Source organism: Geotrypetes seraphini, chromosome 8, assembly GCF_902459505.1.
Source record: "Geotrypetes seraphini chromosome 8, aGeoSer1.1, whole genome shotgun sequence".
NCBI classification, from domain to species: Eukaryota; Metazoa; Chordata; class Amphibia; order Gymnophiona; family Dermophiidae; genus Geotrypetes; species Geotrypetes seraphini.
In genome coordinates, this window is record NC_047091.1 from 106,057,022 (window position 1) to 106,071,904 (window position 14,883).

General features: G+C 44.2%; 1 protein-coding gene across 4 annotated transcripts in view; it reads right to left on the bottom strand.

Moving 5' to 3' along the window:
• Positions 1-11,510: 11,510 nt before the first annotated feature.
• The window catches only part of KDM4B (lysine demethylase 4B), a 354,261-nt gene continuing 350,888 nt past the window's right edge, over positions 11,511-14,883 (bottom strand). For all 4 annotated transcript variants that reach the window (XM_033955335.1, XM_033955336.1, XM_033955333.1 and 1 more), the window contains exon 22: positions 11,511-13,895. In XM_033955335.1, the coding sequence (XP_033811226.1) occupies positions 13,725-13,895 (171 nt within the window). In that variant the 3' untranslated portion in view covers positions 11,511-13,724. The remainder of the gene's footprint in view (positions 13,896-14,883) is intronic.

Below are 14,883 nucleotides of genomic sequence, written 5' to 3' on the forward strand. Positions count from 1 at the left end.
GCCTCTGTGCATGTCAATATGATATCATGTGCATGAGCGTGATGTCATCACATCGATGTCCATGCATATGTGGAGGACCTCTAGACACACTCGAGTTCGGGGAAAGAAACAAAGTTTGTGTGGGGACAGGGCTGGGGTGGATTGGGGCAGGGCCGGAACTGGGTGGGGGCCAAGTGTTCTTCTTTAAAAGAGGAAATCTGATAACCCTAGATCAAGGAAAAGTGAGAAGCAGAACAGGCTAAAAAGATATAGAGAGTAGAGCAGACAAAAACTACTAAACTCCTGCCCCCACATATGATTTAGTAAAAAAAAAAAAAAAAGTCACATGGCCCCACTCCTGCCCCATTCTCCCACAAACCTTGTCTCTTTTCCTTCTCTGGTGGGTCTCCGAGCATGTACGATTGCAATATGATGACGTTGCGTGCATGCATGTAATGCTATAATGTTGCATCTTTGCATGCTCGGAGGCTCTCCAGACACAGCCCCGATCTCTGCCAGGTTTCAAAATCCATCTGGACACCTGGACAGTCCTCTAAAAAGAGGACATGCTCAGGTAAATCTGGACATATGGTAACCCTAGTTTGAACCAAACTTTACTATCCTTTAAATAATTTAAGCACGTTACATTTTATCTTCACTGATCAAGTAGTTCTTTCCTCCTCTCTCCAGACATATGAACATGCAATTAATGGGCATTAATTTCCTTAGGTGGTTAAACCTATTCATAGGAGTCAATTTTTGAAAATGATTGGGGGTACTGAACTGATGACTCATAACAAGTTTCCACCTTACCCAGCAAAAAAGTAAAAACAAAGTATATCTGGTAGTGAGTGACCAGTCTGTGTCTAAATGTCAAGAGCAGGACAGATAATGTTGAGAAATCAAAAATTAGCATCCTACCTCTCTTTCCTCCCCCTCACAACTTGTCAACATCATACTTTCTCCATTCACTGCACTTTTTTCTCCAACCAGTTTGTTTCCTAAGCCCATCTATACCACTCTCCAGATCCCAATATTTTCTCCCCTCACTCCTCATCTCCCTTTCCCTCATCCCTATTCTTTCTGCACTTTTAAGTTTTTCTCCTGCACAGGCATATTTTTTTTTAAATTAAATAAAGTAACCCTAGTTCAGACAGAAAAGACACTGTAGACTGGATTTTGATGTTTAACTCAAAGTCTGGTGCTACTTGCTTTAGCCTTCCAGGATAATTCCTGGTCCCAAACCAACCAGTTTGGTGTGTTCCCCTTCCACGGCTTACATCAGGCAGCCCTAGGTCTGCAGCAAGGAGGGGTTACATATGGAATTAAGTTCTGCAGGAGCTAAGAGGAACATTATGGAATATTCTGGAGGAAATTAAAAAATTAGCTCTTTCCTTAATGAAAATAAACAGTTGAAAGGGAAATCTATCTTTTGTTGGCTTTTGATGATTTTTCACTTTGCAAGTTAACAAACATAGGTGATGGTAGAGGAAAGGCGCATATATTGTGGCCCGGAGCACTAAATGCTCTGACCCTCACAGATTTCCTATGAGGGTTGGCGCAGCGTCGGCGCATTTAGCCATGGTACAAACCTCTATAGTGGCTTAGTAAAAGAGGGTCTTAATGTTTTATATAGCTGCATACTGCTTTGAATATTTTTAAAAACAGGAAAGCAGCATGTAATTTTTTAAACAAATGTGTTTGAAATGTGTTTTAGCACTAAAATGGTAATGTAGCTTATAGTCATTACAAATTAATTGTATCAATGTTTAACACTGATGAGTTTAAAGATGATTAGGACTAGCAGTAAATAAAATGTGAAATAAAATCCCTATGCTGTCTTATCTTGACTAGGATTCCCTGCAGCTGCTAGAAACAACTGTTTCAACAACAATAGAGCATAGGATGCTGGAATGGAAAGATCTATTGACATCATCACATACCCTGTTACTATGCTAGTGTCTAAAACTTTTTTTCAGCTCCAGCACAAAACGAAGCAAATGTTTTTCACAGCATATTATAGTTGAAATTATAAAATTGCAAAACCAATAATAAATTAAATTTGAGAGTTATTTATTTAAAGTTTTTTAAGCTAGGTATGGATAATTGTAACAACTAAAGTAGCTAGAATAAAATTGTTAATCAATGCGATGGATGTGCTTGCTTTTGAGTGTGAATTAACTCAAAACGTGGCTTGATAGTCGACAAGCAAACGTGTATTTCATCATCCACCATCTGCATTCTCTTTTTATCGATTTATCAGAGCTGAAAATCAAAGTTTGCAAAGATAAGATCCAAATGGTAACAAAGCCTTGATTGCTTTAAGTTAGGATAACTACTGCATAAAAAAACGAAAGATTAGGTTACTTACCTCTGCTAATCTTCTTTCTTGTAAATAGACTCTGGAATCTTCACCAGCGGGTTTGTGTATCCTCTTTAGTTCTGAGCTGCAGGTACTCCAAAACAAACCTTTAGCCCCTCCCTAGGTATATACATCCTGTCACATGCCTTAGATTTCCAGTCTGTACATAAGCCAGGGAGACCTAAGAAAAGCAGGAAACACCAGAAAGGAAAGAGATGGGTACAGGGACTCCCCGCTACATGTCAATTCTGCTCAGGAGAAACAAAACAGAATTAGTGGCCAATGGCCAAACATTAGCAATCAAAATCCAGAACTGGATATTGAAGTTCTATCTTATTTGGCCTCAGACCCCACCACACCACCGCTTAGCCAAACAATGCACAACTTTACTTTGGTACAATGTCAAAGAACAGTATAACATTGAAAAAGAAACACAGCCTGAGGGTGCAGATGAGGTTACCACCCTGGGATCCCCCTAACCTCCCAACCCTTCAGAGAAGGGACCAGAAGAGAGTGTCAGGGAGGCTGGTCAACACAGATATCCACTTATCAGGTACTGTCAGGCGGTCTGCGAATCGGACAGAAGGTATGGGCAGGTGTGAAGATTCCAGAGTCTATTTACAAGAAAGAAGATTAGCAGAGGTAAGTAACCTAATCTTTCGTTCTTGTACAATAAACTCTGGAATCTTCACCAGCGGGACGTATCAAAGCAGTCCCAACACATCAAAGGGGGGAGAGGGGGGTTTGCCGATGAGCCCACCGCCAGGACCGAAGTCCCAAAAACAGTATCTTGCTCAGTCACCACATCAAATTGGTAAAACTTGTCAAAGACAGGAATCAAGGCCCAAGTGGCTGCTCTGCAAATCGTCTCAGGAGAAACAGCAAAAGACTCGGTTCAAGAGAAAGCCATTCCTCTGGTAGAGAGCCCCAAGGGGAGGCCTCTTCCCTGCTGGCACACAAGCAATGGAAATGGCTGCATGCATCCATTTAGAGATGGAAACCCTGGAAGCAGGCCAGCCCCTGCGAGCCGGCCCCGCAAGGACAAACAGACGGTCTGAAAGACAGAAGTCATCAGAAGCCACCAGGTATCTCAGAAGGAAACACTGGACATCCAGAGACTGCAACACCTGGCCTGGGACATAGAGCCCAATGGATCGAAGGCAGGCAACCAAACTTTTTGATTGACAAGGAACAGGGAAATCACCTTCGGGAGAAAGGACAACATATGACCGGCAGAAAACTGCAGAATCTGAGATACAGAGAAAGGAACTCGGACCTAAAAAGCCTGAAATGCTGACACTGTATATGCAGACAGGACTGCTACAAGAAACATGGTCCTAATGGAAAGATCTTTCAGAGAGATCTTATCCAGAGGTTCGTAGGGCAGACTAGCCAGTGAAAGCAGAACCAAATTCAAATCCTTAAGGAGACCATAGCTTCCCCGCCCCCTGCAAGAAGTGGACAACATCCGGAAGAAATGCCAGAGAACCCCTGAGAGCAGTGGGACCCAAACACGAATGTCCCGCAACTAGACACGGAGCGAAGACACTGCCAGACCCTCCTTGAGCCCAGCCTTCAGGAAGTCGATGACATGAGCCACGGAGGGGCCGAGGGATCCATCCAAGCCCTCACACACCAAACCTGGAAACACCTCCAGGCCTTAGCATAGGCAGACACAATAAAGTTCCGCTCACTGAAGCAGCATGATGACCGCAGGAAAATAACCCTGAGCTGTCAAAGCCATGCACTCAAAAGTCAAGCCATAAGACCAAAGTGGTCCGAAACTTGGAGTGCTATGGGGACCTGCGTAAGCAACCTCTGAAGACAGGGAAGCTGAAGCCCTCAGTCCCTGCACAACCTCATCAGAACTGCGTACCATGTTCCCTGGGCCCAGCTTGGGGCCACCAGGATCATCAAGCCTACTTGAGCAGGCACTCAGCACTGAACGCACCCTATCACAGAGGAAAACACATACAGATGTTTCCCCCTCCCCTTGGGCCAAGGCTGGACCAGAGCGTTCAGCCCCTCGTTGCAGACCTCTCTGTGTTGGCTGAAGAAACTTGCCACCTTCCGGTTCCAGGTGGACGCCAACACATCGAAGGCCGGATGGCTCCACTACCGAACGATGGCCTTGAACGCCATCCCGGATAAGGACCCATCTCCCAGGTCCAGAATCTGACAACTGAGAAAGTCAGCCAGAATGTTGCCTATGCCGACCATGTGGGCCGCAGACAAAGTCACCAGATGATTTGCCCCAGAAAAAGAGCAACCGAGTCCCCAAACTTAGCAGGGTACTCATCGTGCCCCCTAGATGGAAGACAAAAGCTACATCTGTTGCATCGTCGGAGAACACCTGAACTGCCTTCCAATGGAGACAGAGCTGAAGCTGCAATATGGCCAGCCGGATCGCTCAAAGTTCCAGCCGATTGATGGACCATCCACGCTCCAGCGCCGTTCACTGATCTTGCCTCGGGGAGTTTTGCAAACTGCTCCCCAACTGGAAAGGCTCATGTCGTCGTCAGGGTCACCCAAGCCAGGACCCTCAGAGGAAGCCCTCTGTCTAGCGTTACAGGAGTTAGCCATCATGGCATGTTGCTGAGGGCTGCTGTCAACTCAGGCAGCTTTACACCCAGCAAAGCCTACCAGGAGTGCCATCAATCCAGGAGAGACAGCTGAAGAGTTCGAAGTCGCACTCTGGTCCACAGAAACACATTCATGGTCGCAACCATGAGACCCAGGACTTACAGGAACAGCCAGGCCACTGGCACCAGAACCTGCAACAGGGCCCGAATGGTACTTTGTAGGTTGAGTGTCCTATAGTCCGGAAGAAACACCTGGTTTATGCCCGTATGAAACCCGGGTATTCCAATATTCCAATGCCTGCATTGGTACTCGATATCTGTACTTCAAGTTGAGCACCTGAGATGCTCCAGCAACTGTACCACCTGGTGAACTGCCCAGCGGCCCTCTATTGAGGGGGCCCTGAACAACCAGTCATCTAGGGACAGATGGCTTAACATGCCCTGCAAGCACAGGTGGGCAGCCATCACCACCACCATGATTGTTGTGGAAGAACATGGCTCCGTTGTCAGCCTGAAGGCAGAGCTGCAAATAAAAAACGCCGGCTGAGTACAGGAACCCGCAGAAACCTCCTGTGCTCCTGAAAAATCAGGATAAGGAGGTAAGCTTCCATGAGATCCAGGGAATCCAAGAATTCCCCAGATGCTACAGCCGCCAAATCTGAATGCACTGTTCCCATCTGGAAACGGGGTACATGCAGAAAGGTATGGATGGACTTGAGTTCCAGAATAGGCCTCCAATCCTCAGAGCCTTTCGTTGGAATGATGAAGATATCGAGTATCTCTCGGAGCTTAAGTCTTCTTGTGGAACCAGGTCCATCATAACCAGATCCAGCAATCTTTGAACTACGGCCTGCACGCGCCAGCTGTGATCTGGAGTTCCTGTGACGAGAACAGGGAGAAATCTGACAGTCGGGAAAAAATTTTAGGCAGAGACCCAGACTGAGCACTTCAAGGACCCACAGGTCCAAAATCATCCTCTGCCACTTCGTCAGGTAGGCCGAGAGGCATCCTCCAATCTGAGGAAGAGGAGCCACAGCCCTGGCGTCAGAACATCCTCACAGAATGGACAGGAGGACTGTTGTTGGAAAACTGAAGTCACGCCTGACCTCTAAAACGAGGTCTGGAAGGTGGTCCGAACTGGTACCCTGTAGTTGGGGTCTGGAGTACTGGAAAGGTCTCCTGTAAGGACAAAAAAAAAAAATTCTTGGTCGTCCAGATCTCTGGGCAGGTCAAGGTTGCGAACTGTGAAGCACCGTAGGCTTACGGCCCTGCCCATTGGCCAGGTCAGCCAAACCTTTGGCCAAACAACAGCAAACCTCTGAAAGGAAACCGGTTCAGCACAGACATAGAAGAAACCCTGGACTACTGGCGAATCCACCTCATTTGCCGGCAGAGACCGAAAAAGCTCCAAGTTTAGCAAAAACCTTCACCATGACAAGGAGGGTATCCACCAAACAAGTCACCATAGAGACTAGGAAATCAAAGTCCTGAAGGACAATCCACTCGGGATACCGGCGGAGCTTGGAGCGCCATGCACTGGCAACAAAGGAGGAGGCTGCTGTAGCTCATACTCCTGCCCCTGCGGAATCTAAAAGGTATTTGAGGACAAAATCCACCCATCTGTGCTGAACTTCTGTCAGGACAACCCCTCCAACAGAGGGCAAGGAAGTGTGTTTAGTGACTTGGTGCCACAGCCAAAACCACCGTCAGCAAAGCTATGCGCTTGGAGAATTCCGGGTCCATGGGATGCAAGCACGCTAAGACCCTTGCACAATTAAGGGGATCCTCCTGCGACTCCCAAGCCACTAAAGGCATCCTATTCCAGCCTGGAAAGGAAGCAGGCGCCAATCACTGAAGGAACATTCTGCCAGCAGCCGGAGGTCAGAAATTAGGTTCAGGACCCTGAGGACTCAAAAAGGAGGGCAGGTCACCGGATGAACCTGCGCACAGCCAGGACAACCCCAAGTACTGGGGACCTGCCGTCAGTGGGATCCTGAAGATCCATCAAAAAAGCCATACTAGTGGACATTGTAGAAAAACCTGTGACAGGCAAGGGACAGAGACTGGGGCAGAAGCGATGGCAGAACTGTCAGTCTGCTCTCCGGTGTCACCAAAAGTAAAATCCAAAGGCATTCTGGCATCCAGAGGGAGGGCAGATCCCATTTTCAGCAGTGGATTCAACGTGGAAGAAGCAGGCACAGCCTCTTTGAACCAGAAAAGCCTGACACATTATTTGACACTTGCAGGCAGGAAATAGGCACCAGCAGTGAAAGCCACGCTGCGTGCCGCAGTATTGGTGCTCTAGCCAAAGAATGAGACATTCTCCCCCGAAGCTGCACTCGCGGTTCTATGCTGCGCGGTTCACAACCATTTGAGGGGGACCGGACGCACCAAAAGTGTCTTTGGTAGAAGTGGAGGCAAAGGGGAACTCTCTGAAGGAGGAAAACGCAGAAACTGTGCACATTTCGCCTCCCTATGCAAGCCATGGTGCATGTGAATTGCGGCCGCAAAACTGCTAGCCATCCACCGTAATTGAGGCATGAATCCATGCCATCCTGTCCTGAGGTGGCCATCTATGAAGTTTGGAGCAAAAACAAAGCTTCTAAGGGCTAAAAATATACTTTAAAATTTTTTAAAGAAAATCCAAGATGGCCTCCACGGTGCTGATTTTGCCTTATAACAGCCTGGGAAAATCACAGGAAACCCAGAAAGTTGGCGATTTTTAGTTTTTTTTATAAGTGGGGGGGGGGGGGGCTAGGGCTAGGACCCCCCCAAAATCGCCAAACTGGTGAGTACACAGACACACACAGAAACATGTGTTGCAATAGAAATCAATGGCAGCCAGCTAACACAGAGCAAGCAGAAAGATCATATCTCAGGAGCTGATAAAAACTGGATTTCAGATCTTCTGACCGCCTCACCTTCCCAGTCACCCCAGACATTGACTTTTCAGACCTCACAAGAAAATTAGGGAAGACACGCGGTCTGGTTCCAATCCTGGCATACCTCCACAGAACTGCAGCAGCCTGTGCTCTATCCTGTTGCAGATGAACCTAGGGTGAGGTGGCTCCCAATCCCGGAGACCCGATCTGACCAGTAGGCTGTCTGAGGGGTTTACTGCAGGTCTGCTAACAGTGCCGCCCCAGAAGCAGACGATGTAAATACCAAAGTCTACGATCCCTCAGCAAAGGATGTCCCCGAAGGATAAATCCACAGCACAAGGGCAACCTGTGCCAAAAGACGAAATAAAAGAACTAGAAATGTAAAATGAAGCACGAGCAGAAAAGATAAACCAGCAGTCAGAGTTGCAGGAACAGACTGGAAATCTAAATTTTTTTTCCCGCTTGCCCGCCTGGGGCGGTGTTCGGAGCCTCCGTCTGGCTGTTTGGTGATGAGGAAGAGAGGATGCTTCCGTTGCTTTAGCAATATGTTGCGCCACGACGAATTGCACCCTCAGTTCTGTTTGCCGCGTCTAGGCTGCTTCTTACTTCCCAAACTTCCTCTTCAAGCTCTAACACGTTCGTACCTAGCGTGAGAATAACCCCCAAACACGACTCTTACCGTAACGCTCGATGCGCAGGCTTTAAGCATTTCACCTGAATAAATCGGCAGTCAAAATGGTTAGAAACGAAAATTGTGTAAGAGGAGAGACTGGAAGCCCTGAATATGTATACCCTAGAGCAGTGGTTCTTAACCTGGGTTCGACCGAACCTCAGGGGTTCGGTGAGTCAGTCTCGCGGGTCCGACTCATATGGCGCTTCGGTCACGTTCAATCATCTATCAGTTATTCAGTGATTTTGATCAAGACTGATCGTGTATCAATCAACAGCAGAAGTCACACACTGATTTGCAGTAAATTTCATTATTAGGTTATTATTATTCGAAATATAGGAGAACTTTTTTGTTTTCAAAATTTATATTATTTTTTTCCCTCACTGTATACCTATGTTTTGAATTTGTAAAAATCATATTTTATTTTTCCAATAAAGAAGGGTTCGGTGAACACGCATATGAAACTGGTGGGGTTCAGTACCTCCAACAAGGTTAAGAACCACTGCCCTAGAGGAAAGGAGAGACAGGGGAGATATGATTCAGACGTTCAAATACTTGAAGGGTATTAACCTAGAACAAAATCTTTTCCAGAGAAAGGAAAATGGTAAAACCAGAGGACATAATTTGATGTTGAGGGGTGGTAGATTCAAAGGCAATGTTAGGAAATTCTACTTTACGGAGAGGGGAGTGGATGCCTGGAATGCGCTCCCGAGAGAGGTGGTGGAGAGGAAAACAGTGACGGAGTTCAAAGAAGCGTAGGATGAACACAGAGGATCTAGAATCAGAAAATAAGATTAAATATTGAACTAAGGCCAGTACTGGGCAGACTTGCATGGTCTGTGTCTGTGTATGGCCGTTTGGGGGAGGATGGGCTGGGGAGGGCTTCAATGGCTGGGAGGGTTTAGATGGGATGGAGTAGGTCTTAACGGAGATTTCGACAGGGAGATTTCGACAGTTGGAACCCAAGCACAGTACTGGGTAGAGCTTTGGATCCTTGCCCAGAAAGAAAAAATTAAATTGAATCAGGTTGGGCAGACTGGATGGACCATTTGGGTCTTTATCTGCCGTCATCATCTACTATACCTAGGGAGTGCCTAAAGGTTTGTTTTGGAGTACCAGCAGCTCAGAGCTGGTGAAGATTCCAGAGTTTATTGTACAAGAATAAAAATAAAATTACTTGCCGTTAGTTTTCAAAGCCTAATCACATCAACGAATGATGCTTGTCTTGTAGGGGTGTTTCTTATTTGCACCTGAAGGTTAGGCCTCTCTGACATCATCAAGCCTGAACCATTGTTTGCAAGAAATCATTCCAGCCTAAACCTAGCAAGAAGAGAAAGAACACATCTTTGCTGTTTCTGTCTGATGCATTCTGGGTATGCACCAGGATTGTATTCTAGTCAAGGACATCCAGCTATGCCTCCATGCTTAGCCTGTGTGAATCTTTGGGGAGGAATTGCTCTTATACTTCTTATCTAACAAAGGCGCCTCTGTCTCACAGCCTGTACGAGACACTATACTGAAAGGCTATTCATCTAAGTTCTGTTTCTGGATTGGTCCGGAGAGGTCATCTGACGAGATCCAAGTGAAACGTGCTAATTATAATTTATTCTGTGTTGGGATGTGAGGGAGCTTACATCTTAACATTGGATTCTCTGCACATCTTATAATAATTAAGACCTGAAAAGTTACCTCTTGTGACTCTGCCTGAGAGAGAACCGGACCTTTAAACAGATCTGGATTCCATCACATCAAGGAAACCTTTGCTGCCAACCTAAGTTACAGCTTCTCCAGTTGCTTATGGACTGTTTCCAAACAGAAGAATTTCTATATCTGCTGAGCTGAGGGAAGACGTCTTCCATTTCACCTGATTCTGTGCTTCGGCCTAATTGGATGGTGAGGATAAGGAATTATATATGTCTTTTCAACTGGGTTAGAGAGAGAGAATCCTATTGTCTTTAGGATAAGGATTCGTAAAGCACCTGTGGTGATAAGCGATATATTTATTTTTCTGCTAATCAGGAATTATTGTTATAAGGAATTATTTAGAGTGTAAGAATTAGTTTATATCATTTATCTAACAAGTGTTGTTCATATATGTAATCGGATATTTTGCGAACAATAATTAGTTATTGCTGCTGGCTTATGAATTATATTTTTCTATTTTCATAATAAAAGTATTTCTCATTAGCCTTGGTCTGGTGTCGTGTAAGTAGGCAAAGATAGCTGAACCTGGATAAGATATTATGGTCTTCCCTAGAAAATTAACAGGCACGTATTTGTTTATGTAACTGATTAGTACACCATAAATCTTACTACAGTCTGGACAGTTGAATCCTTACTTACACAGATGCTCATAACATTGACAGACTCTTGCGTAAGTGGCATACATGTCATCTATTCTAATGTATACTTAATGGAATTTTTAAAAATAAAAGTAAAATTTTGGAATCTCTCATGGCACACTTGGAATCTCTCTGGGGTACACCCCTGTGCCATGGCACACAGTTTGAGAGACACTGTACTATGAACTAAAAGTAGTCATGCTCATTAGCATCAGCAGCATATGTCCTCCAAGGTGAGAGTTCACAGTTCCATTCTGTTCTGAACTTTCAGACCAACCAGGTAGGGATACATCAGGTTAGACCATATGACAGTCTGAGAAGAACATTTTCACCTATCAAGCACTCACCTTTTTCTACTTCATTCGTCCCCAAGAACTCCAAATGGGATTTCTTCACAAAGAAAATGTTGCAATCTTATCTAAAACCCTCAAAAAGCTATGTTTACTAGTAACATACAATTTATTTTGAACATTAGGATCAATATCGCTGATTGAAAAAAGACAAGCTTCTCTAGGTAAGAGTAAAATGAAAGAGAACCAGACCTGGAAGTGTAATCAAAAACACTAATTCAGTGTTCAGAGCCTTTAATTTATGATGAACCCAGAGGCAGAAAAATATGCAAAAAAAAAAAAAAAATCACATCCTGAATCAAACAGGGAAAAAAGTAAATTAAAAAAAGTATAGCACATAACACACGCTTACAAATATATTTAATTATAAAAATGTACATTTCCCCAGTTCCTTTTCAGACAGTTCTCGGCAAACAGAGGCCTTCACAGGATCACTGGTCTCTGCTGTGTCTGATATCATCAACCCGTTACAAGGTAAAGAGAATGGGACTGTGGACAGGCTGTCCCATTTTTTCCCTGACTGACATATCACAGAACTCACCAACTGAACAGGGCTTAAGAGAATACATGGAGAATTATTTTACAATATAAATAGAATTTAAAATGGCACTACATACAACAGAGCTACACCAATCCTGAGGACTGTTTAACATGCAGAGGTGATCCTGTCCTCCTCCTCCCACAAAAAAACCACTCACAATTTTCTTCCCTCCCCAACACCCTTATTAGAACCTGGCCCCAAAGCCAACCCACACCCCACCCTGAAACAAAAATATCCTCTGCCTTTTGATTAAATTCTTTGCCTTTAAATATTTCTCTTTGTCCTGAAGACCTCAATGATGTTTTATTTTATGTTTTTATATACAACTGTAAATCATCTTATAAATGATATTTTGTGCCCACCATCAGATTGACACTATTGAAAAAACGCCACAGATATGCATTTGGTCAGATCCTGAGAGGGCATTTTTACCTTTGCTCACATTGGTTTCTCATAATGAGAAGTTTATATTATATATAACTTTTATCTATCTGGAGGTCAGTTTTAGAATCTCTGCTCATTTTATAGTCAATTTACCTTATTTTTTAAATAAAAAAATCTTACAATGTTGTTTTTTTTGCAGATAAATTCACAGTACAAGTTGATAATTTTTCATTAATAAAAATCCATCCAAACTAAGAAATGTCAAACCATTTTTTTTCACACGCCCAGCTCAAATATCAGACAAGCAGTGCTGAAAACTGGAATCTCTTTAGGAGTCATAACCCCAGGAAAAAGATTTCTACCACATTCTGCTGCAGGGGACCCCTGCATGAGATGGAAAAGCCAATATTTTACTCCAGCTCTTGAATAAGACCATGAGTCATTTTGTTGGCACTAAACTTTTTAGAGAAGCATGTGAAACCAAACAGAATAGAAAGTACTAAATGAAATTCAGCAAGGAGTGAAGAATGAAGTCATGGTATCAAAGAGCAGGCTGCAAGTTGCTACAATGTTACACTCCACATTATCCTGTCCCGCAAGACCAAGAAGCTGGTTTGGAGGCATGAGCAAGTATAAGGACACAGTTTCTATATATGCAGAACATGGGCTTGAGGAGTGTGCAAATGCATGCATTTGTGCAAAAGCACTACACCACTGTGAGCTAATCCAGTCATCCAAACCCACAAGCTGTACCAGAAAATTGCACATGCCCCCTCCTCTCAAACTCATTCCTGCACAGATATTGCACCCAATCAGCACCTTTTATTTAGGTTACAGAGATTTCTGATGTCTCCAAGTCCACTGACGCAAGAGGGCTTTTCAAGATGAAAAGAATATTGTATTTTGTTAATAGAAAATCTAACAAGACTAATCTTTTCTCTCCATGTCATTTACAAACAAAAATAAAATAAAATAAAATACAGTGCCCCTCCCCCCAAACACCCCTTCACAAACACAAAAATACCAGATGTCTCTCTTGATTTCCATGCAGCTCCATCACTGTTGTGAGGATGGGGTGGGGAAGCTTTCAGTTAGGCAATAAAACTACAAAATGTTTTTGTATTTTCTTCCATTTCTAATGCTCATTTATAGAAAGAATGTCACAAATATGCTGTATATACAGAACTTGAGATCCCAAAGGCGGCTTCAGTAGTTAATGAAATAGCACCTTTAATGAGAAGGGTGCATTCTCTTTGAAAAGAAAGAATACACCGGGTTTTCAAAGCTGCAAGTGTTCAGATCCTTGTTGAAATCTGTTTGATGTTTCCTTTTATATCTACATATATATTTTTAACCCTTTCCAAGCCTTTGGGAGACCAATCTGAGCCTCCTAGATTCAGGCTCACTAGACATGCCACTGACAGGAAATCTCTCGGCATTCTGTCGAATTTGTCACCAATGTGTCCATTAGCACGGAGGTGATCCAGTCACAGAGGAATGCAACTGGATAAGAATTCTCTGGAAGGCAGGCTATTGTCCTTTTTATGAGTTACAGGATTCACTATCAGAATGAAAAGGGTTAAAACCAATCACACACACAAAAAAGAAAAAAAAATTGCTTGTTTCTTCTCTTTAAAACATGTTGCTTTGGGGTCCTGGATGGCACTGCCTTAGAGCCTCCATCAAGGAAAAGTAATTTGTACTCTGTCCATATCTCTCAGGATTCGACACTCGTGGACGCTTGGCTATCTTTGCCTGATCACCTGAGAATATATCTTCCTGGGGGGCCCCAGTGCTGAGTGACTACAGGAGACAAGAAAGCAGAAACTATTAGATAGGAAAGGCAGATAATGGGCAAGCATGGATTACATGTAAAGATTAGGCTCTTATCTTGCTAATCTTCTTTCTTGTAAACAGGAATGGTAGTCTTGAACAGCAAGTTAAATCCTCATGGCTGGTGAGGGTTTAACCTGCTGATCAAGACTACTAGGCCCGTTACACAAGAAATTTCATGTAACAGTGAATGGGTCCTTGGCAGCCTAATTTCTGGAGAACTACAGACATTTTCTCTCAAGCCAAATAAACACAGGCCCTCGGCAGCAAAGACCTGTCCAGCCACACCAAGTTCCCATCTTCCCCACTTTTTGCAAACTCTCCAAATACTCCGATTCTGTTCCTGCCAACTCTGCTTGTTTCTTTATTAAATTGATAGCCATGCTTTTCTCTGTTTTGACGCAGCATGGCATTTTTGTGTGTTCTCTACCACCCCACCCCCCAAAAGCTTTTGACTCATCATGGATGTCTTGAACTTCTCAGCTTTCCTTGGAATGGTCCTGTGCTCAACATATCCCTAACAAAAGATTCTCACAGGAAACTAAGGGCTAGATTCACTAAGCCCATCGATTGTGTTTGCGATCGTGTACCGACCCAATTCTCTGACCTTGGTGCCGATCAACCTCTGATCCGATCTGTGCATGCAAATGTAGGAAGGCAACGATTCACTAAACAATTTAAGGAACACCGACTGGGTTGGCTGATCAAAAAAGAAGCGACTGCTGAAGACCAGTTGCTCACGTCTTTTCCTGCTCTCAAATCCCTGCCCTGCAGCAAAAACCCTGCTCTCTGCCGCCCTCTTTTCCAACCCAGTGAGCAGACGGTAGGCGGAAAGGCAACGGTAGCTGCGCAGTATGGGCACTGCCTTAAAATTTCAAGTGACAGTATACTTGGTACGTGTTTGCACTAGGTTCTGCCACATTTACATGTGAAAATATTATACCTGTTTGTCCTTGGA